This window comes from Equus quagga, chromosome 9 (assembly GCF_021613505.1).
Source record: "Equus quagga isolate Etosha38 chromosome 9, UCLA_HA_Equagga_1.0, whole genome shotgun sequence".
Taxonomy (NCBI): domain Eukaryota; kingdom Metazoa; phylum Chordata; class Mammalia; order Perissodactyla; family Equidae; genus Equus; species Equus quagga.
This window is the reverse complement of record NC_060275.1, coordinates 23,036,269-23,061,811: the sequence shown is the minus strand read 5'-3', so window position 1 is coordinate 23,061,811 and position 25,543 is coordinate 23,036,269. Positions and strand designations below refer to the sequence as shown.

The 25,543-nt window shown below is 36.5% G+C and overlaps 1 protein-coding gene across 1 annotated transcript in view; it reads left to right on the top strand.

Moving 5' to 3' along the window:
* Positions 1-25,543, top strand: part of DCC (DCC netrin 1 receptor) — a 707,243-nt gene that overhangs the window by 270,234 nt on the left and 411,466 nt on the right. The window contains exons 6-7 of the mRNA XM_046672042.1: positions 14,479-14,633; positions 17,429-17,549. Coding sequence (XP_046527998.1) covers positions 14,479-14,633; positions 17,429-17,549 — 276 coding nt within the window. The remainder of the gene's footprint in view (positions 1-14,478; positions 14,634-17,428; positions 17,550-25,543) is intronic.

The following is a 25,543-nucleotide window of genomic DNA, read 5'->3' as shown; positions in this document are numbered from 1 at the left end:
CTTTTGTATGACCAAATTCTAGTAAACAGTTATGAGAGTAAATAATAATCTATTTCTGCTATTCCCCCACGCCACTCCCATCTACTCACTATTCCATGATGTCATTTAACCCCTCCATCACAGTGCTGCTACCATGTCTGTGATTGCCCAACTGGAGGTAGGACAAATTGAACTATCTACAGGTCCTGAAAATTCCCTAAACAGAATAGATAATGGCACTGACATCTTCAAACATGTTTCATAAAGATCTCCATATTACTGTTCTTACCTATTCGTATCAGGATATATTGAAGTATTAATAAGGAGAAATTGCATTTGAGAACAAGAACAACAATACAGACATAACAATAAGTAAGATTGCCGAGAGGCATCTTAACATGACAGAGGAGAATTTTGGAGTTGACACAATTTTGCTTTCTGTGTTTGCTGGTTGTATCAGGCAAAAGCAAGATAGTCTCTATCTTAGTTTCAAAAAAAGGAGAAAGGACATTTCCCCTGTCCAGGTATCATGAAGTGATTGTGTATGTGATTAAAATACTTTGATAGCTTCCTTGATATGTATTTTTAAATGTAGTTTGGTAAAAAGGAAAGACCATTGGTTAGAATTCAGGAAGCTTAAGTTCTGACATTGCTTTTGATATTTACGAGCTCTCTGATCCCATAGAAATGTCATATATCCTTAATTTCACCTGTGAAATATAAGGGATGGACTGGTTCTCTAAGAGCCTTTGTAACTTTCATTGATCAATCAACCAAATCAGCACTTATTCAGTACTCATTATGTTTTAGGATGTAAACTAATTAGGCATACTCCTATCCTTAGCAATTAGGATCTTCTGTCCACAGCCTACATCTACTCTGCCTGAAGTTCAGGTTTATCAGAAGCAAAAACAAACAAACAAAAAACAGCTCCTTTTATTACATAACTTGTAACTGGGTGAATTTATTTTTCTTTTGTAATGCAGAAATTTGGTATCAGCTTTTAACAAATATGCATAGAAAAGCAAAAGGAATGTTCAGATTTTGGGTCAGGGTTTTGTTATAGACATGTCAATGGATATAAAAGCATTTGAGGGCACATATATGGCTATAGAATATCGATGTTTGTAGCTGTACATATGAATGCATGGTTAGTCGCAAAGTAAAGGCTTGTGTTGATTTATATGACTGCTTATGTTTGGCATGTGAACAGGAATTAAATGTATATGCAAGAACAAACATGAGGTAAATATGTATAAGTATGAAAATATACCAAGGGCTTTTTAGAAGCTTCTGAGAAGCACATTTGTTTTTTAATCAGAATCAGCAGATGAATTATAAGCTTTTTAACCAGTTTGCTTTAATTGATGAGTCACATGGTAAGTAAAATATGCAAACACTTCTCGGAATGAGAAAGGAAGGAAAAATTCTGTAAAATTTGAAGAACTACATGAAATAGTTCCTCGAGCTTTTTTTTCCAACCATTTCCCAATGAGCTTTTGTGTGGAAGAAGATTTCACTACGAAATGCATGAGCAAAAATACTTAGCCTCACATTTTGGCTCTTGTGTTTGGTGACTATGGCGGGGGTGGAGGGATAAAGAAGTGTTTCCCTGAGGTTTGAAGAGTGTTAGTCACAGGAGAGGATGTTAAGGGTTACAAATTGTTCTGTGCCAGCACTGACTGTCAGATTCCAAGTGATAAAGGTAGCCATATATTCCCTAACACACACACACGCATGCACACACATGCTCATACATGCACACACATGCACACACATATACATACATTTGTTTAGGATATCCAGGGTCTTCTAAAATGTAAGACTCAGGTCAGGGGTTTAAGATTGGAATTCTTAGCAGACAACAAAATTTCTTATATCTTTTTTGATATAAACTGTTGTTAAATATGTAGTAGATTTTGCTATGTTTTTAATCTAATGCATATCTTTATCATTTGCCCTTAATACATTTTAAAATTTGATGCCAGCTCTTCCCAACTAAAATGAACTTTATGATCTGAATTTTTAAGTACAACTTACCACTATGAATTACAAGCAATTTTTGTGAACATTCTTTCTTGGTTTTTAAATATCAAGCAAAATGCTCAGAAAGACCGCTTTCATTGACTATGCAAGAAGCCATTCAAGTTTATAAACGGATAGTTTATGTGGTGAGATTTTATAAATCTTAAAACACAAATACACACACACACTTTTTCCATGGTTTCTGAAATCCACACTTGTAAAGCAGTAAAATTACCGTGGACTTTGGTCTTATCTATAGGGAGATAGATAAGATTTCTTGAAGCCATAATGCGGAAGTGAAAAAGGCAAATAAAGTCTCAAAATTGGAATAACACAATACTGGAAATAATCTTTCAGCAAGTGATCTTAAAAGTAAGTCATTTGTAAGCGTTACTGTAAAAGGAATACTGTCATTTTGCAACAAGGCGTTGAACTAATTACCCTTGACCTACCTTTGTGTCACATTCTGTGATTTTTATGGGATGCTTATGTTGGTATTTATTGTTTTAAGCAATGCATTAATGCTAGCCAAATATTATTTTAGTGGCAGAATAAAAAGCAAACTGACAATTTTATTTTCCCTGTTCTTTCTTTTCTAAATCAACTCTATGTAAACTGTTCATGCTGAACAACATTGGACTAACTGTACTCACAAGTTAGACTAACAGAATTTTAAATCTGGAAAAACGTTTGGGGTAATTTACTATCTTTGTTTTAGCGGCAGAAAATGTTCTCATATAGTTTTAAGTTAATAAGGAAGCTCAGTATATACAATTGATAGACGTGGTACTCTTTTGCTTGAAGGTATTAAAGTGTTGGAGAGTAACATCACCATCCCTGCCCCAGTAACACTGAAGAGTTTCCAAAGAATTTGAAAACATGGATTCCAATTCAATCCTCTAAATTTTCGAAGTAAGAAACTGAAGTCAAGAAGTGTTCAGTTAGTTGCTGGGTGTCCCTAATCTACCCTCCAATAGAGCCAGAACTGGGAGTCAGAACTCCTGACTCTCCTCATTCAGTAGTTTTCCCAGGTCATGCTGCGTATAGTCTCCCTTCGCTATATTTGAGGAAGAAAACCTCGTGCTGCTGTTTCCTCCACCATCATTTCCCTTAAGGATTTATGTGCTCATGTCACCAGAAGCAAGAGTTTCTCTGAAGTTCTCCCAAGCCCCAGTGGAGACATGTGATGAAAAAGAAAAGGAAGGTAGAAGTGTTTACCTGCTACTTATATCATAAGCACTATTTATATAAGCTAAGAGAGTTTCCAGTGGGTTCTTCTGCTGGTTAAAGCTATAGTGGTGAGCCCTCCCAGAAGGTAGATTTTTAGTTAATATCTTCTTAATCATTGGAAATTTTAAAAATACACAGAAGGAAAGGAGATATATCCATGCTTCCACAGCCACTGTAACATCTTAAGAGAATTTGCTTCCAGAGTCTTAAAAAAAGCAATGTTTTAGAAAAATCACTCAATTTTGTGAAAATACCCCATGTGAATTAAAAATCTTCCCAAATTTCAGTATTCTATACATCCTTGTATGTACATAAATAGTTGGATATTTAGGTAGATATACGTTTATAACAATGTGATTGGGCCATAGGTACTGTTTTTAGTCTTTTTAGGTTCATGTGTTATTTGAGGGCATAAGTGATTACATTCCTGCTATGAAGGATGAGAAGATTAGCAAGAATGAAAGATTAGCAGTCTCATTCATCCTCTCATTTCCTCCCTTCTGATTTGGGTAGTTATAACATTAATTTTATCCTGTTTTGGTTTATAACAATTCAATTCTCTTCAGTAACCATTATTTCGCTGTGTTTACTTTTATTTCTGTATAGCATTCTATTCATTACTCATCACCAGTCTTTTATCACAATGCCTAACTTTTTATTTTGAGGTACCCTTAATTGCCCGGATTTTGTTGTCGGGCTTACTTTAGAAAGTGCCGTTTTCTGAGCACTTTCATAATTGAGAATGTGGCTGTGTATAAATGATCATGTATGATATTCCTGGGTAATATTGTTGCATTGTTTTCTAACATTGGATATGTCTGTACAGGAATCCAATCCCTGTCACCCTTTGTGGATGTGTTTTGATTTTGATTTTTCTGTCTGGATATTCAAATAATTCTTTATCCCCCGGATTCAATAGCTCAAATAAGATATTTCTCACTATTGAGATTTATGTATTCAATTTCCTAGGAACATGGTATAGTCTTTCAATCTGAAAATTCAGATTTGTTTTTCAGGGAAAACTTCCTATTATGTTATCTTTGACTATATCCTCTGTTCCATTTGAGGGCTTGCTGCATCAGGAATGTCTGTTATCTTCATATTGGATCATCTTTGCTCGTCCTCTTTCTTTCTTTACAAGCTTTGCTCTAATTGCTTTAGTCCCTTTGCCTTTTTCATCTACTTTGACTGTGATTATCTCAAGTCTCCTATATGTTGGCAATTTGATCTTTAGTGGTGTCTATTGTGTGACTTGTGTTTTCTAATTTATGTATTGGCTCTCTAATGAGGTTGTTTTGGTCCTTGATTTGTTTCCTTAGGTCTACTACCTCCCTTTTTGTTTCATTCTGCTGTTTTATCAGCTAGTCTTTGACCTCTATTTTTGTTGAATTCATTTTCATATTAAGTGAATTCATTATGCAGAGCAAGTTGAGGAATTTCCTTCTGGTCCTACCCTTATATTTTCTCCTGAGTTGAGTGCTTTGTTTTCCTCTCTCCTCTCCCTTCACTCTCTCTCTCTTACATATACATTATTGTTGGCTGTAGTATATTTTTGTATTTCCCATATATGTCTTTTATCTTGCTCATGTGTGGGTGGCTCTGTCCAGACATTCTATTTGTTCTAATATAGTAGAGGTTACTTCTAGATTTATCTACCACCCTGCCTGAGACCCCTTGGGCTCCAGTTTGGGGGCTGGATAGTTCAGGTTTTATGTATTCTTCAATAACCAGCAGGAATGGTTGAGGAGTGAGTTCAGTTGAAGCAGCATTCAACCTCTATGAGAACACCCTGCTTTGTTGTCTGGTGCTGTCTCCTCTTCCCTTCCAGAGCAGAGGAGATTGTCCTCAGCTTTCCAATCAATTCTTCAGTTCATTGGTAGCCCAAGAGCCTTTTCCTTAGTCAGTCCCATCTCCTGTGTGCTTCCTCAACAGCCACTACAGCTTCTCCTCAATCAAGAAGGAAAAAGCTAGTCATAGATTTTGTACTGATTCAAGTTTGAAGGTATTAGTGAGAATTCGTGGGCTCGCCCCCCCCCCCCCCCGAGCTCCAGGGCAGATTTTGGGTTTTAAGGACAGTTAAAGAACTAAATCCTAATCTACCTTTCTGCTCTACTCTAGAAATGTCTGTTTTGATTTTTTTTTTTTTGGCAATTGACTGTGTTTCCTTTTTTGTTTGTTTAGTTGGTTACTGTGGTTTATTTTTACATATGTTTGTGCATACTGGGACTTACTTTTTATTTCATTAAGAATTAGAGGAGGGAAATTAGTTTTGTGTTAGAATCCACCATCTTCTCAGTTAAATGTTTGTGTTGAAAGGTTCCTTCATAGAATACCTACTAAAAAGAAACTCAAAAAACAAATTTTCTACTGTACTTTACTGTCAGTCTTCCATGTGCATTTAAAAAATACACAGAAACAGCTCTCGTGCATGACAGATGCATTTTTTCTAGACTTTTAGAATATCCACATCTTTTACTCTCAAATACCAAGAGGGCATTCTAGAAAATATTTGACTCAGGAAAAATAATAACTCTCAAATTTCTGTCAATGTGCAATGTTAGAAACTGGATAACTTTTATATAATTGTTATTTCTGTCATCATGCACTGCACATGAGTTAATATTTATATCTTGTTTTCCTTAACATGTTTTCATTTCCTTCCCAGCTCAAACTGAAAATTGGACAAAGAAAGATGTTCATAAATTGTATACGTACAGATGTATACTTTTGTGTATCCATATGTGTACATGAAATTTTAAATATAGGTATTCTATATGATTATGTAGTTTACATAAAAGCATACAAGAACATAAATACATGTGGAAATATATAGAAATGCATAAATTAAAAATACATGTGTATTTATAGCTAAATATACATTTACACACACACACGCACATATGTATATATACACACACACAAAAATTTAGTTGTTGGAGAGTTGCTAGTATCTACAGAAGGCCATTGATAGCACAGAAATCAAGTTTCCAGCCCCTTCAATAACAAAGGCCTGGCAATAACATCAGTAAGCATATAGAATTAGGACCTTGAGATAATCCTCCTATCATTTTTATCACTGGTTTGAGCCTTACATCATTCTCCCAATTTGATTGTAGGGTCCACAATTAAAGAGAAAATGGAAGGTTCAGTCTGGATTTAGAGAGAAGTAACCCAAACTACGGAAAGGCTAGAACTGAGGAAGGGTAATGGAATTATTTGTCTGGATAAAGAAAATTGTGAGGAGAGATCTAAAATCGTTTCCGAGTACATATAAAAGACTCTAAAGTAAAGGTTGAAGATCAAATACTTTTCATCCCCACAGCACATAGACCAGAATTTTTAGATAAGAGGAAGAATTTTTCAGCATATCATACTCACAATAAGAAATACTAGTGGGGTATAGAAAATAAAATCAAAAAGTCTACGTTTTCATTTCTCTAAGATGATTAAAATATTACCTTTGCCAACTATGGCAGAATAGCTTATAGTTTGATGCTTCTAAAATTCTATTGCTGTAATTGGTGCTAATTTTGCAAGAAAAGTATGCCCTTATGTCTTGAATGTTGTTTCGCACCTAGCTTTTCCATAGCTATTACTTAATTGTAGCCAGAAAATGCCTGAATACCAAGAGATTGGCCAGATAAAGAGAAAAACCATACCCATGCCTGTTTATCTAATAAATACTTATTAGCGCCTATCCCCTAATTGGCCTCGAGGATGCAAAGATAGATAAGACAGCCATTGTCCTTAAGAAGTTAAGAGCTTAGTAGATTCACATCCAGATTGATGTCACAATGAGATGAACTGCTGTTGAGTCACGTGCTTGTCTGTCATCTAGTTTTCAGTAATGAATATTTACTTCTACTTGAGAAAAAAACATGTAATTAAATATCCCAAGTCTTATAAATATGTCACGAAAAAAGGTAGTACATGTTCTGGCAGTTGTTAAGAGCACCTAAACACGTCTCTCTCGCTCTGGACATGATCACTATCAGACTAGATGGAACACCTGTTTGAATAGAAAGTGCAAAGAATAAAATCAACGGCATAAAAACCATTTATCCAGAACAATGGGTACCCCAGTCAATAGTAGTAGAATAAAACTCAAATGTGCTTTCATTTCCAATGTAGAATACATTCTAGGTGTTTCATGATAGAATTAAATTTAACCCAACCTAAATTTTTTAGGAAAGTATAGACAGGTATGTGTGAGAGACAACTTGAACAGAGAATGAAATGCAAATCTCAACAACCAGTACTCCGGGGGAGGACAGATGTGTAGGTAGGAAAGAGCAATCTAGAGAGAAATATTCAGCAGATTTCAAGTTACTTGTCACTAAGAAAAGGCCTGGAGAGAAGTGTTGGGTTGGGTAGAGATATATCACACAGCACCTTGTCTAAAAAAAGGAAGAGGGATGTGTGTTTAAGAACAAGTTAGCTGAAAGAAAGAAAGTTACTTTGGCAACAAATTGGTGCGGAAAAATTGAACCTATGGCGTGAGAGAGCTATTTCTAATCTATAAATTGAGCAGCCCATTAGAAACATTATTCCATAAAACTAGGATTTTGTTGAGATATATTTAACATGGAAGCCTGAATTTATAAAGATTATTTTCCCCCATATGTCATATCTAAACTTCATTCAAATCCAAATAGGTTCCTTTATAGTAATCTGAATATGATTACAAATGAAACTATGATTCCTTACAGTGAAATTATATGTCGATACAATTGTATACTGCACTTGAAAGAACCCATTTATTTTGGGTATAGACGTAGTCTGATTTGGCAGCAAGGATATTTTAGACTTTTGGTGTGGTCAATCTCTTCAAAGATTTGCATTCAAGAGAAGAATAATGGGCTATGTCTACTGTTTTGACAACTAACTCCAAAGGGCCTGGAGAGGTAGAGAGAGGAGTATTGCTCCAAGGAAACTAGCTGGCTTTTCACTGTCCTCAGGGTAGAAATGTAGCCACTCAAGGATCTTGGTTATTTTTATTTTCCTCCTAACAAAATCTCACCAATCTCTCTTTTTCCTCAATTCTTGTTTATCATTCACCAGAATGATTTGAGCTGCCTAGTGTTCATTTAAATCACCTACATGGCTTTAAAAATACATTCTTTGCAATTTCAAGGAGTTGTGGCAAATCTTTAGGATGTATAGAATCTTCTCAAAGTCAAGGTAATAAGGAAGTACTAATTGTGTGTATTAGAGCAGTATTTTAAAACTGACCCACATTTATTATGTACCCTAAAATTGGAAATGTATAGCTAAGTAACTTATCCAAAACTAAAAAAAGACTGGAAGCCAAGTCTGAAGAAGATAAGAGAGTAATAGGGGATGTCACTATAAATACTTGTGAGGCATCTATTATATGAAGTAAAACCCATAACACTATTTAGCTTGTTGGTGATGACTTTATTTGGGGCTGAAATGACAGAATAAATTTTACTCTAGAAAATTTAAATGATTAGTCATAGCATAAAAACTTCTTAAAAGAAAAACAAATACACTTAGAGAAAACTTTTACCCCAACTTAAGTTTTACTGGTACAACTCTAAAGATTGCAGTATAGAGGAATCTCTCATCTATTAGTCATTTCTAAGTACAATAAGCACTTTCAAAAACAAAGTTATATTTTTTCCATATTTCTCTTGCTTATTAATCATTGTTCCTTCTTCCTTTAGTCCCCAAATAAAAATAATTCTCTCTATGTATACTGTAAATACTTGAAAATATCCTGAGAAATCAAGATCCAATGGAAATGTGGGTAATTTATTTCTGTTCATGAATTTTATTCTATCTAAAGAAGGAAAGTATAACAAAATCAATATCTTGCCTGAAATTGTTGTTGCATTGTACGTGTATGTTAAGCAGTTATCTGAAATGGACTAATACTACATAAATGGAACAATTTGATAAACTGGAAAATTCATGATACTTCATTTTGGTTAATTGTTAAGAAATTACTACCCACCAAATAGTTTATAGCAGTGAAATTACTCCTTCCACGAGAGTGGAAGGGAGAGGGAACTATGTAACATTCAAAGGAAAATAAAAGAAAAAGCATATGCTTCAGGTCCCATCTTTAAGAATCATAGTCTTGTTAGTAAATAATGATATATGTGAAAGATATCTTACAATAGTAAGTGGTATAAAAATTGGGCACAGAAAGAGGCAGGCCTGGTAGCTTAGTGGTTAAGTTTGCATGCTCTGCTTTGGCAGCCTGGAGTTCGCAGCTCTGGATCCCAGGCACAGACCTATGACCACTCATCAAGCCATGCTGTGACGGTGTCCCACATACAAAATAGAGGAAGATTGCCACAGGTGTTAGCTCAGTGACAATCTTCCTCAACCACAAAGAGGACGGTTGGCAACAGATGTTAGCTCAGGGCTGATCTTCCTCACAAAATAATAATAATAATAATTATAACTGGGCACAGAAAGAGAGAACTGCAAGAAGCAGGAAATCATAGTCAGCTTCATGAAAGACAAAATTTCACGAAAAAAAGGGTATTTGAGTTTCCTCCTAGAGAATAAATAGAAATTGTATCATCTGAGGAGTGTAATTCCAGGCAGGCATCCATGATCAGAAAAATGCTGAAGAAACATATCCACAGCCATTGATAAGTCATATTCATTCTTTAGTCTCAGTTTCAATTTGTGATGAGAATATAAGACTCCAGAGCTGTGAAAGGTATAATGTGACTATACCTAAATCCTAAGTTCAAGGAAGTGATCCTAAAATGGGATTCATAGATCCTAAGGTGTTCATCACAGCAAAAGACCAAGAGATCAAATAAGATGCTAAAAATTGGATAAACTTCATTTGTCCACTCCCTCCCAGAATAGTGTAATCATCAGGAATGTATTAAACAACGTATACGATTCATGTTAGCATGATACAGCCTCTTCCCCTAAGGAGTTACAAACTAATGCTAAAGTAACCATGTCAGGTGCCATAAAATCGATAAGAATACATACCACAGAGTTTCTGAAAGGAGAGAAAATCTCACAAGAAAAGAATCAAGATGCTCTTTTTTGGAGAGGTGGATTCATGAAGGACAGGGAGGCTATCTATGCTCTAAGACGAAATGGAAAGCAGTTCAGGATGAGAAAATAGAATGAAACAAGACTTGGGATTCAAAAGGGGCTAGGCACAATTGTTCAGTTGAGCCATAAGATGTATGTACAAGGTGTACGGATGATAAGTTCAGGAAATAGGTAGCAGTTTGGTTATGCATTATTTAAAAGCAAGATTGAAAAGCTTTCACCTAATTTCTAATCCAACCCAGGCCTTTATATGTAGAACTTTTCAAGACCCTCTCCCAAGTCCTGTAAGTATTTTCATTCCTTTTGCTCAAACAGAGGAGAGCTTTGTAAGAATATTTCTGAAATGTATCCCATATAACAAATACTCAGTCTTTACTCCAATGAGCCATGCTACATCATTTTTTGCTATTCTTTTTCATCATTCATTGACATTTTATTTTCCAGGACAATAAAATAATATTATTTTGTAGATACATAGTTTCCATGATTTTGTCCAAACTCCTCCTCCTCATCTTATACCAGTGCTGCCATAGCAAAGGGAGAAAATGTGCATTTTATTGCTTGAGTTCTTATTAGCATCAACAGTGAATCTTTGTTGATCACGTGCTGAGGAAGATATGCTGTAGGAGACCTTGAGATATGAAGAGAAACCATTAGCGCTTGGCCTTACTACGTAGACTACTGGTGACTGGCAACACTGCCCAAGTTAGGCAGTATATTTTCAGAAAACATGGGATTTAGACTCGTTTCTGATGCATGATATTGCTGTTTGATGCTTCACCTAGCCCATTTATGTAAGAGAGGCTATTTTTTCTTCCTTGTTTACTGCCTGGTGTATTGTGAAATTTGGAGAACCTGATACATAAATGAAAATACTAAGCCAGCCAGGGAAGACAGAGTATCTAGTGTAATGCTGAGAGCTTAAGGCATATGAGAAAATGACAGAATATGGATCAGGTAGCACGTGTACATTTGGAAGCATAAAAAAATTGTTGAGGCATCCTTGCTGCTTAGTTTTACAATTATAATTACATGTTTAAATCAAATTATTATTCCCTTAACTAAGCAGAAGTCACTATATGTTATTAATAAAACAGAAGGTTTTGAGGATTCGCTGTGTGATCAGCTTTGATTTATTTGGTTCCACTAAGATAATAAACAGGAAGATGATTTTTACCCCTCAAGTTGAGGAAACAAAATGAAGCTACATGAAACTATTGGAAAATTTACATTCAATTGTTTGTTTTTAAGAAATTTTACTACGTGAAGCACACTATTTCAGACATTGAGAATACAAAATAATGAGTCAAATTGGAGAATCAGGAAATAATAATAAAAAGCAATAAGAGGCTATGCACACACCCATTGGTACAGACACACTTTCATATACATTTACATATTTATATATGTGTGTTTCTATATACTTATATGCGATAATTATGTTTGCTATGGATGATACACTGATATGTTTTTCTATTTATTGCTTTTCTTTAGCATACAATTGTGTACTGTCGTTTACAAACAGTTACTGTCACTCATTATCCTTGATTCTTCTCTCTGGGTCATAGATGGGACACTAAGCAAAGCACTTGCAGTAAGTGGAAGGGCTGGAAGTTAAACTCAGGCAACCTGGCTCCATCTTTTGAACTCTTGAAATTTCTCTTTTCTTTGCTCTGCTTCAGTATAGATTTGGTACTCTCTTCTCTTCCTTTTCTCTTCTATACTTCTAATCCTTTTTATTCCTATTCTACTCTTTTCCCTCTCTCTCTCAATCTGTCTCTCCTTCTCTCTCTCTCTCTCTATGTGCGTGTGTATGTGTGTATATATATATGTTTATGTATATATTTGCATACATATATATTTAAAATTTGGTCTCAACACCATAAATTAATTTTCAAAATTCACTAATGAATGTCACCTCAATTTTGAAAACTCTGATGTAGGCATAAATGATTCCAAGAATTCTGATGAAAGTGAACACTAAGGATGGGCTGACTCAGGCAGTTTTTAGGAAAGAAGGACTGAAAGGGAGAGGAGGAATAGAAAACAGGGTGGTGTTGTTTTTAGTAACACTAACTGTTTATCTCCATTATCTTTGAGGTTCTGGAAACATTATTGAGTTATCTTTCCACTGGAATTTTCAAGTGGCAAACAATGCAGTTATTACAAAGTAGTTCAGAATGTAGGCAAGGGAGTCAGCCTGTGTGGCCTACAAATTGTGTGATTTGGAGAAAGTTACTTAAACACCTCATACCTCAGTCTATTCAGTTGTAAAATGGGAATAATAGAGCCAGTCTCAGAGAGTTATGGTGAATATAAAAAATATAAAGTGCCTAGACTAATAAAATGTGCATGGTCAGCTGTCAATAAATATTGGCTATTGGCTAGTAAATAAACATTTGATCAACACCCATGATAAAATTGAGAACAGAATCCAAAAGGGACAACTAATATATTTGCTCAGAGACATTCAAGAAATATTTCTGATGTTTGGTTCATTGTCAGTGAATTTGGCAAGAAAATAAAAATAGTCTCATACTAATATTATCAACAATTATAAATAAATAATTTTATCCCTATGTACAATGGTGACACATTCTCTTTAGAAAAGCTCTCAGGCACATTTATTTTCATGTCTTTAGTCTGTGAATATTAATGCCTCCTAGTCGAGTCATCTGAATAAATTTGCCCCTGTGAAAGATTAAAGAATTTAAAAGTTATTTAGTATTGGAGTCCAAATATTTAGTTAAAAGTCAGGAAAATAAGACAGGAAGGGAGGGAGAGCGAGACTGATTGTTTGATTAATTTCCAGGATCGTTCTGTAGAAAAACTAGTACTTGAATCCTGGACACTTTCCTCTGGCTCTCCCATTTTTCCAGAAAGCAGCGACCTTCAAAGATTTCAAGTTCACTCTGACATCAGGGGAAAGTTCTGCTGATGGTGGTTGGAAAGAGCAAAATATGGTGGTTACTCCAAGGAGCAAAAATTAGCACTCCTTACTCATTGAGCATAACAACGACAAAAAAATGCAATCTAACTCTAAGAATGACTATTAAAAATGCATATCCAGGGGCTGGCCCCGTGGCTGAGTGGTTAAGTTTGCGCGCTCCGCTGCAGGCGGCCCAGTGTTTCGTTAGTTTGAATCCTGGGCGCGGACATGGCACTGCTCATCAAACCACGCTGAGGCAGTGTCCCACATGCCACAACTAGAAGGACCCACAACGAAGAATACACAACTATGTACCAGAGGGCTTTGGGGAGAAAAAGGAAAAAATAAAATCTTTAAAAAAAAATGCATATCCATCGTCTATGTGAAAATGAGATCTAGGCTGCTACTCCACCTTGAATTTAACCTGGGTCTCAGGCAATATGAGTATTCAAATCTGACGTACCTATGAGATTCCCAGTGGGAGAGGATGAACATTACTTTTTAAAATTTTCTTCTCCTAGGCAGGGTTTTGAGGGACCAGGTCTGAGAGACTCATTAGCAAAGGTGTGTTATAGTTGTAATTTTCATTCAATTGCAAATTTCCATCATAGAGTAGCTAGTATTATGGTAATTAAGACATTAAATTAAATTAGTATATCAAGTACCATGCTGAGAAAATAATAATGCAGTATAGCAATACTCTACAATAGATAATTGCTAGGACAATAGCAATGTGTCCACAGTAAAGATGATAGTCATTTTTAGTGTCCTATCGCCACAGCCAGTTTCAACAGGAAATGAGTGCATCACATTAACTACATCCCAATGAAACTCTGGAATTGCAGGGACACTAAGCTTTCTTGTCTTATATTCTGGGTCGTCCCAGTCCTTTCAGCTTCCCTTTATTTACTTTATCAGCATAGGTTTCACAGCTTTATGCACTTTCCAGTATCCTTTATGTAGGTCAATTAGATACAAATACTTGGGTATTCAGAATGTTTATTATATGTAATATTTTTCCAAAAGTGTTTTTTCTTTCCTTGCCTTGTGGCAAAACACCATTAACTGCAACCGTTTAACTGCATTTTGGGGGGAAAAAAGATGTGTTCTACAGTAGTTCCTGCATAATAAACTAAGGGTTTAGGGGAGTTGTTTGAATTACAAATATTTTCTATCCCAGACCAGTGTTTCTAACTCAGTGAAGACCTTACCATGCAAGTTCACATCCCCACCCACTCACTTTTTTTTTTTTGTCTTTGCAGTTCCGCCATGGTTTTTAATTCACCCTTCCAACCTCTATGCCTATGAAAGCATGGATATTGAGTTTGAATGTGCAGTCTCTGGCAAGCCTGTGCCCACTGTGAATTGGATGAAGAATGGAGATGTGGTCATTCCTAGTGATTATTTTCAGATAGTGGTAATTATCTTTTTTCATACTAGCATTATAATCCCATTCATCGTTGACTATGTTTTCAGTTGCTTTCCTTTCCTGGGAAGAAGATTCCTTTTGGGAATTTTTGCAACGTATTAAGAAAATTATTCTAATAAGGCCAAGCATTTTCTAGACTTAGAAGTTTTGAGCTGAAAAAGAGTGATCAAATAGTCCAGCTCCCTTTTTTACTGACAAGTTTTAGGCAAACAATCAAAGAAAGAAAAATCAGAAGGCCTAAGACCATCTTTCTAAGTATCCCCATTGCTGGTTCTTGTAAGAACAATTCAGAACCTATTTCTAGACCCTATGAAGCCAGGAATCTCTTAATTCTTTGACTTTACTCATTACAATAAGTTTCAACAAGAAGTGCTACTTATGATTATGATAGTCTGACTTTGATAATACAGGCAGCTTTCCTTCCAGATAAGACCAGCTGATCATACATGAGCAGTATGAAAGGGCAGTGGTGGCAGTGACAGTGAGAATGGGGGTGGCAGTGGCAGAGAAGCCATGAAAACCCAGAGTTCACATTGCTTTGTAATTTTGAACATTAGAGAGGATTGAAGCTGGGAACAACAGTTCTTACACTCTAAGTTTTAGTGCACTCCCTGTCCGTGTCTTTGTTGGGAATACTGGGAATAACAGCATTATAGTCACTGAGTTGTTATGCTGGTACACAGTGCATGCTCAATACCTATCATTAGGGGCTGGCCCGGTGGCGCAGCAGTTAAGTGTGCACGTCCCGCTTTGGTGGCCCGGGGTTCACCAGTTCAGATCCTGGGTGCGGACATGGCACCTCTCCGCCAGCCACGCTGTGGTAGGCGTGACATATATAAAGTAGAGGAAGATGGGCACAGATGTTAGCTCAGGGACATTCTTCCTCAGCAAAAAGAGGAGAATTGGCAGAAGATGTTAGCTCAGGGCTAATAGTCCTCAAAAAAAAAAAAAAATACCTATCATTATTATTGTTGTTTTGCTGTTACCAGCAGAATGCTGTGCTCATTTGAAAATGGTCTGTGAAAACTCTCCTTTAGGTGTGGGTTAGCATCAGAGGTTTTGAATTCACATATATGAACATATGGGAAATATGAAAAGGACTTTCTAAATAGCAAAGACATTGCAGCTAAAGAAGGAGGTTTTAGGTCCTATTCTCTTATGTTTGAGATGCAGACATGACCCTGTCAAAGAAGAGTCACTAAGCCAAATCTCCTGGCAGAATGGGACTGGAGCACAGGCGTCCTTGGAGGCCAGGCACCAGCTCTCTCCATGGCCTTCCACTGGCTCTTGATGGTGGATTCCTCTTCCGTGATCAGTGGACTTTCCGAAACTTTCATAATCTCTTTGTGCATTTTATCATACTGTAAGAGTTCTTAAGGAATAAATCCACAAGGCATATCTCTATCACTTTTATCACCACTTACCATTTTTCACTTTTAGTTGCATTCGTTAATTGGTTGTGACTAGAATAAGAAAGGGAAAAAAATTAACTTTTGAATGCCACACTAATCCATTAGTTCCTTTAAGTGTAATGCTATTTCCACTACCACTGAATTAAAAATGACCTGCCATGGGACAACTTGAAATGCATTGTATATGCCTAAAATATATGCTACTTGCATAGAAAGGAAACTGTTGAGTGCCCTTAAGGACAGATGATAAAATGCAACGTTTATTTTTTCTGTAGTTTGAATAATCTTTCTCCCAGCATGACTCATTACAGCCAACCTATTTAAATGTTTCTTTTCTTAAGGTGAAAAGAAAATGTGCAGTATGAGCCCTATTCACATTAAATTGTGCTTAAAAATATTTGCCCAATAGCTCCAGAAATCTGAGAGCCATTTTCTGTCGCACATGTAACATTTAGCACAAATAGTAACTTATATGAGAATTGTTAATTAGAAGTTAGGCAGCTTTATCTAAGAATTTTACATCAGCTGAGAATTAACTACAAGACACTAAAAACAATTAAGAATTCCCCACGAGGTAATATTTATCTCTTAATGACTTCAGGGGAAGTGATTAACACGTCTCACTTACTGAACTAATTCTTAACACTAATATTGAAGATAAACTGAGTTAGTATAATTAAATGCTATCTCCAGATCATTTTATCATCCATCCTTGAAAAAGATGGTGGCTCAATTTATATAAAACAGGAGTTAAAGTTGCTGTATTGAATGCATGGATTACTGAAGGTGAAACGTTTGGCCATATAACAAGAATGACACGGCTATAAAATATCCACATGCCTCCCCTCCAAATCCCCAGAAGGGTACATGTCAAAGCAATTACAGTTTTAAAAGGATTGCCAGACATTTTTTTCTTAGTAAACACTTCCAGAAAATATCCAACCTAGATTTTTTTGTCCTTTAGAAACTGCGAAGATCAGTGTTCTTGTTTCATTTTGCTTTTTTTCCCTGGCAGCTGCTAAACTTGAGTTTCCATCATTAACAAGTAGAAGAATGAGGTTTCTTTTGATGCTAACCTCTGTTTCTTCCATACCTAGTAAAAGAGTTTCTGTTTACTGCTCCTTTAAATATTGAGGATGATGTGTAGTTTTGTAGTATATTTTTCATTGCAGAACTAGGTTAAATTAAATTCAGAATATTGGGAATCTATGACATTTCCCAGGACACAGGGTATATCTGTAAAGCTGAGAACACTCATGGCCTCTCTTCTTGTTTCTTCTGTGAACTTTCATAAATTTTGTTTATGTTCATTTTATCACTTTGGAGTTTTTTGCTTTTTAAAATATTTCACTTGCTTTTTCTTCTCTCCAGGGAGGAAGCAATTTACGAATCCTTGGAGTGGTGAAGTCGGATGAAGGCTTTTATCAATGTGTGGCTGAAAATGAGGCTGGAAATGCCCAGACCAGTGCACAGCTCATTGTCCCTAAACCTGGTAAGATGAGGGGAACTTTGCTCTGGTACCTGTGGTCACAATTATGTGCAGTCTATTTGTAAAATCCATATTGTTTCTCTATCTCTCAAAGTTAATTTGTAACTGTTTAATTATTAAGTGTATTGATGGCATATTTTTCTAGCTAATTATATATATATATATCTCCATCCAGTGAGATAAAGTCATCATAAACAACAAGGACCTCTGGTTGTCAAGACAGCAACCACTAAATTACTACCTTCTCCCTTCTTTTGTGGCCTGCCTTTCTTCCCAGTGTTTCATATATATATATATATATATATATATAAATATAATGCATATGGAACTTAGTATGTACTTATATGCATATCTGTATTATATATCTGGAACTTATATATGTATATGTTATATATAAATATATATACAAACACACTCAGTTATATATATTCTTGAGTCAATGGAAGTTGGCAGAGAAATAGCAGAAATGGCCATTTGAAAGTAAAAACTATTTTTCTCTGATTTTAAACATTTTGATAAATTGTCCTTTTTCTATAATTGATAAAATTTTAATTTTATTTTGTTCTGTAGTCTTGCAGAGGTTTAATATGATGGTTATTCAAAACTAGCATAAATCTATATTAGACATGCCATGTACCATCCTCAAAACAAGACAATTCCTACCAAGAAAAAAACAAACAAAAAGAAAAAACAAACTGGTCAGCTGCTCTGAAATGTTGTATCACTAAAGAAGGTAAAAAATATTCATTCTTTCTTTTAAATCAGAGACTGAAAAATTGCTTATATGGATCCAAATACTTTAAAATATTAACATCTCCTATGAAAAGTTTTCATGCATCTATTGATCACGTTAATTTCAACTCTTTTAGACAAATTTCCTTCCTCTGGACTTTATTCAGTCTTATCTTAAACTTACCATGCAGTAAGTTTAATAGAAACTAAATCAAATATAGGAGACATAGTCTTTCTTTGGCTTCTATCATTTAAAATGTGCCTATTAAGGCCTTATATTTTGTGCATGCCTAACCAATTATCTGAAGACTCTCAGATTCTCCTAATAAGGCTCACAATGATGACTTTCCCTTTTTTCCTTGATTGAAACAAAAAAGCAACCATAGAACAATAGTCCCGGAGGAGTGAAGGAGCCATCTAGGAATTAAAAGGGACAATTAACTCTTGTTCAAGATCGCCCATTTCTCTGATGGACTACTTCTTTTCCCTCCATTTAATGTGCTTTAAGTGTTAATGTAACTTCATTTGTGTGACTAAGTACATTCCTTTCTGCTGAAATAGTGATGGATAAGTAGGAGAAAAGGAAGCCTAAAATCAGAGTCTCTAATGCGAACCAGGCTTTAAAAACTGCCCTGTCTCATTAGTAAGGACAATATGGCCACGTCTACACTCACATTAGCTGCTATACGAGTCACAGAATGAGAGAATTCTAATTAATCTTGATTTTCAGCTAAGGCCGTAAAGCTGAAGAAAGTGCCAGATAAGTGATCTCCTATTTCTAAAGAGAGGTGTGAGATACATTCTCTCAGGACTTGTTGGCATTGACCAGACAGGCCCAGTGATCTTCCCCTGCCTATAGGGATGGGCGATACTTTGAAGTACTGGAATTCATAGGATTATAGATCATTATGGTATTTTTCCTTCCCATATAAGCCAAGTTATAGAGGCACCAAGAAAACCCATTGAACAGATTGTGCATGCGTGTGTGTGTTTTACTGAGGAGTACTTGCAAAAATGCAAAATGGACAACTTAGTAAGGCTGAAAGCTGTCTGGAGCTGCCTACAATCTTGGGAGAAGAAAGGGGAAGGCAGCTGTGGGAAGAAGCTCTATTTCCACCTTTGAGAGGAACAAGGGTGGGAGCTGCAGTTGAAGAAAGCAGGGCTGAAGTCGTCTTGAAAGGACCCTGCCCAAGAGGTCCTGCCTGCTGAGGTGACCTCATCCAAAAGACACTAAAGGGACACTGCCTGGGGTGGAGGTGGGCTGTGGAGCTGGTGCAGAAGGCTAGCCAAACTGTGCCTTGCCTGCTTCAGGAAAGGGGCCAGTGAGGGGATGCCTAAGATTGAGGGGTCTCTGAAGAACCCACAGAGCTGCTCCACAAAGAAGAGGCATGTGCATGCCCTCTATGACTGTGGGCCTTTGAGAGCACAAGCCGAGCAAAACAGCCCTTGTCTCTATACTCCAAAACCATCCTCTCCTCTCTGACCCTGGAGAAGCCCTAAGAGAGGGGCAAAAAATAGATCCAAGAGACTGAAAAAACAGGTGACAGAGAGTCCCACTGCCCTTCCCCATCTTTGGTCTCAGACCTACTCTGGGAGGTGGGAAGAAACTTTAAATTGAACATTAGATTAATGTTTTGATTTAGATCTCACTGGTTTGTGTGTGTGTTGCTGCTGTTTTTAATAACTGAAGATAAGGCTTTTTAAATACTTTAAGGTGACCCCAGGGCCAGAGGATTGGCCCAGGCTGTTATCAGGGGTAGGAGATGGATCTGAAAGTGGATGACAGGAGAAAATAAAACTGTTCCCTTTTAATACCCCAGTAGTTCAACTTGTTTAATAAACCAGTTACAGGCATTCAACATCACTTATACCAGGAAGCTCTGACCTCAACAGGTAGCCCTTTATCAGTGATGTCTTGCATCCTTCTCAGGCCCTGATTCATTTAGGCCTACGTGACCTTAAAAGACAAGGCTCCCCTAGGCAGAAACATCATTTACCTCCTCGCTAGGCAAGCCTTGGAGAAACACACTAATTCATTCTTCTCCCAGCTAGATGGTAAAGGGCTGTCAGTGGTCTTGGTCAGTGTTTATTGTATTTGGCATCAGATTAGATGAAAGTAAAAGAAAATGAAAACAAAAATCCGAAAGTGTGACAGGACACCGTTGTGACTGTCTTCTGTTTTCCCCTTATAAATGATGGATTGCTTTTTCTTGGCTATTTAATCAGGTCTTCAAATAATACCTCTCCAATTCCTCAGAGATGCAGCATAGGCCGTGTGCACAGATGGTGAGAGGCCAGCTATAAATATAAATTCAGCATTGAGGCTGACCATGGTGGGAAGATCATAGCCCTCTCTGTTTAAGTTTCAATAATAAATGGTCACCACATATTTTGAGGCACACTGTGGGCCTGCATTGCCCAGCTGTTCAGCTTTGGCCTGTCCACAGGCTTGGCAACCATAATAATCTGCTTCTCACTGAAGCATGCACAATGACCTATTCAAGCCAGTGTCCATTGTTGGTGGATATTTACAGACGCCTAATGAAGTTTCAACATAGTCTTTTATATATAGTTAGCTATTCCCTCTTTAGTAATTAGTGGCTTAGGAAATAAAGTAAACATAATCTACTAAATTAAATTGAGTTAATGACTTGTTTTTCTCTCCAGAAAATGAGTTTGGGAAAAATATTCAAAATGTGTGCACTCTAACATGTGAAATAATACATGGTTTCTTCTAGATAAAGATCAAGAAGAATGAAGGCATTAAAAAAAAGTCATTATACTATAGGAAGGGCTATCAAAATTGGTATATCTGGGGCTGGCCCGGTGGTGTAGTGGTTAAGTTCATGTGCTCTGCTTTGGCGGCCTGGAGTTTGCAGGTTCGTTTCCTGGGCATGGACCTACGCACCACTTATCAAGCTGTGTGGCAGGCATCCCACATATAAAAAAGTGGAGGAAGATGGGCACAGATGTTAGCTCAGGGCCAATCTCAGCAAAAAGAGGAGGATAGACAGTGGATGTTAGCTCAGGGCTCATCTTCCTCACCAAAAAGAAAAAAAAACAAAAACAAACAAACAAACAAAAGTTATATCTAACGCTGTAACACCGTGCACACAGTTCCAGACTAATGCCTGTCTCTCTACATATACATAACACATATGCATACACACAGACATGCACACACAGACAATGGCCTCCTGCACACTTAAGAAGACTATATACACATAAAAAATACTTAGCCATATATTGTAAGTGGTGGTGAATGTGAGTTAAAATAGAAGCTGATTTGTATCACTTGTATTGTCTATTAATCTCTTCTAAGAGCTGAAGACTCTCAGATTCTCCTAATAAGGCTTCTTCTAATCTTCTAATCTGAAGACTCTCAGATTCTCCTAATGAGGCTCACAATGATGACTTTCCCTTTTTTCCTTGATTGAAACAAAAAAGCAACCATAGAACAATAGTCCCGGAGGAGTGAAGGAACCATCTAGGAATTAAAAGGGACAATTAACTCTTGTTCAAGATCGCCCAAGAAAAGTTGTATTGTTGTTATTGTTTGTTTGTTAATTCATTCATTCATTTATTTGATTATCTTTAGGGGGACATTGGGTAAGAAGTCCCCTTTCCAGATGAAGGAGATTAACTATAGCTCCAAGTCCACCATTCAGTGGATAGCCCAGACAAGAAGTATCAAAAATCGATGTGTTAGGTGTCTCATGAATAAGAAGTTTCAGCAGTCAGATTTGCAAACAGGTAAGCAATGAATTAGGATCCGATTGGCATAGTGGATGGTGATGAATTAATTACCCTTGAGTCACCATCCGGTCAACTGGGGTGTGAGTAGGCAGTAATTAAATTTAGATGACTGTTTGGTAGCTGGGTGGAAATTTTGTAATTTTCTAGTGCTGGAGGAGGTGGAAAAGGGAGCAAAGCAGGAACTAAAGCTAAGATAGGTATAAGATATCAGTTATCTCTGAGATAGTTAACCTGGTTCTAGCTGCTTGGTAGATTCAGTTTCCTGGTAGTGGTCTGCAGTGGCAGTAATTGGAAACGCCTAACTTGTTGGGCAGGGGAATTGAGGGTCAGGGAACAGGCAATGCAGCTATGATCAGGGCATATGTAGTCTGGAATATTTTTTAATTTAATGGCAAAAATGGGCAAAGATAGAATAAAGTTGTATGGGAAGAAATAATGTATTCTTCATATTCTACCATGCACAGAAAGGCTATATGATTGCAAATGAATAAATGCTATCATAAACATTTCCTAAATGCTGATTTACTTAGACAAGATACCGTATCGTGCCTTCCACATAAGAATATAGGGTATGTGTCTCGTGCTAATATTGAATATTTTCTAATGCTGGTTTTATTTTTTTTCCAACATTGGTAACAAAATCGAGTTCCTTGCCGTAGGAAGGGAAATATATTGACTAGGCATTATAGAAAAATGTGAGCTGTTATCAATTTCCTGTCCTCCCCTGGAAAAGCTTACCGATTACAAATGATGGCAAATTTTAAACATTTTATTAAGGCAGGATATCATATAGCCTAAAATTAACAAAAGTATATGTCTGGTAATGAACATCAAAGCATAAAATCAAAAGTCTTTGAATCTGTTTTTGTAACCTACTCCCTATCAATATGAGAACATCTTGAAATCCAAATGGACAAGAGGAATATTCGGATGCACTCTCATAAGATTATATATTAACTACAACTAATTATAGTGTTTCTCGCTAAATGTTGACTCCTGCACAGTACCTTCAGGGAGATTCTGTGAAGCAATGAAAAACTGTACCATTAGTCTTAGCACTTTAAGATCTGTTAGAATTTAATTTGTTAGTGTACTAGCACATAAGTAACTACGTAAAACAATGTAACAAAAGCTGAGCCAATGTCCTTCTTCATCTACTCTTAGTCACTGGTGGTCAATTAAGTTGATTTTTTGTCTCAATATGAGAAGGGTTACTATGATTTAAATGCTCAATGGTATTTAATGTGGGATCAAATTGTTCCTGGAGTTCTGTAAATAATTTAGAAGAGCCAATTCCATATACTAGACTGGTATCTTGATGGGCTCACAGTGGAAAATGAGTTATTAGGCAGTTTCCTCACAGAAATGGAGATGCTCATTAAAGCTACAAACATTTTCTTTAGAGTTCCATCATTGAGACTCAATGAATAAAACTGCAACTTAGTATTTTTGAAACAAATTTCCAATGCAGTGTTATTATAGCTTATGAGTTTTCCAAGAACAATGTCCCTTATACACCTTAGTAATTAACTGTAGCTACTGGGATACAGAACCATTTTTTTCAAGGTGGTTATTAACTTCAGGATATATAGCTATGAATTTACTCAATACACTGAAAAATTATTTTTGCTTGCCAAGGTAAAGATAAAAATAAGAGGAAGATAGTCTATGCTCTTTCATTTTCCACCTCAAAGTCTCCTTTCCCTTATAGAACTGTTGACACTCAAACTAACTCTTTCCCTGAGGGGTTCAATGATGGCCCAATTTTGGCATACGTCGGTTATTTGATCTTTTACCACATGATGCTCACCTAACGTATGAGATGTGAATGCATCTCATCTCTGCATCCTGCTGTAGTTTACCTATACAGATTTAAAAATATATTGGAATATAGAATATATTTATGAACAGAATCTTAGACAATATTGCCTAACCTTTCCAAGTCTCCATTTCCTCAGCTGTAAAATACAGTAGATAATTTTCTCAGAGATTTAGTTCAATAAATGTATGTCAAAGGGATTTGTGGGCTGTAAACTGCTACACAAATGTTAGTTATTACAAAGTCTTCTGCTGGTTTGTTCAGTCTCAGGAAAAACATCAGGGTTTATTGGGATGGATACAATCATAGCTTTCTTCTAGCATGTGTTTCTACCCTCCAAGAAAAGAATTAATGAACAAATATTTGAACAACAGTGCTCATTCGAAGTTTAGGGTCTCAGCCCAATGGACAAGGTTAAGGGAAAAGGTCTGTTTCAAAAAGACTGCTGGTGGAAAGGTTTGCAGGAAGGTTTGCAGTATCTGTTTAATGACTTGCTCATTCCAGTTTTATGTAGGCAGAGGTTTCTCAGCAAATAAAGGCTTGTCATTCACCTTGTCCTTTATTCAGCATGTGCTTCAAGTGGGAAACTGGCTCAGTGCTAATCAAGAGGATATGCCTGTATGGCAGACTTTGAAATTAGAAATGAATTCTACAGTAATATGAAGTGTCCTGAGACTAGTGATAACTATAAATCCATACGATATGAAAGACTTGATAGATTCATAAATATTGATCACCTCAGACGTCAGTGATAAACATACCCAAGAGTGTTATTCTATATCTCTTCTTTTTAACTCTATAGTGGGGAAGTGGAAAAGAAGAATCTTGATTTTTACATTGAACCCAAATGATCTTGTACTTGTCATATTTTACTTTTTACCTATAAATCATCCTTTGATGACAGATGTGTGTGTACACACTCACCACACATACCTATATGTATATATGTTAGAGAATTTTAAGTTATCATTGTAATCATTAGTAAGAGGTACATATAATTTAGTAGCTAATATTATATCGGTATAATTTTTAACTGCCAAAGTGACATCAACATTGATAGAAGTAAATGAAATGCCACTCGTATACACAATTTGAAGGAATGAATTACAATGCAGGCACAACAAAGGCCTCAGGTGATCCCACAGAAAGCTTTGAAACTGAGACAGCTTCTCTTTCTCCTCTACTCTCAGAGATGGGTGTGACCTTGAGTGTGGTGGTTCTCTTTAGCTGAAGGCAATTGCTGGAGATGGATTCAATAGGGAGCCATCAGCCTCCACCACTCCCTCCAGCTGGAGGAATGAGTGCTAGAGTCCTGAAAGGCAGATCTGGATAGTGCACCACTCTATCCACTACAATCCTTTCCTTGTGCCACTCAAAAGGATTTGATTCATCTAATGAATTCTAGAAATAACCATTCCAGGATACTGGTTGGTCTTAGTGCCTGGGAGATGAACTACAACCCCAACCAGGGCAACTGCAACTGGTCTCAAGGCTGCAACTAGTACTCACTGTTTCCCTCTTCTTACCCATCATGCATTCCTCTCACCTTCGTCTGGCATTTCTGCTGGTCTATGTGGATTATTATCTGGTGAGATGACTCAAACTTCTATCCCTTCACAAATCATTGAAACTGTCCTAGTCTACTTAGCATCAAAATTAGAGAAATAGCAAGAGACACACCAGCTGATCA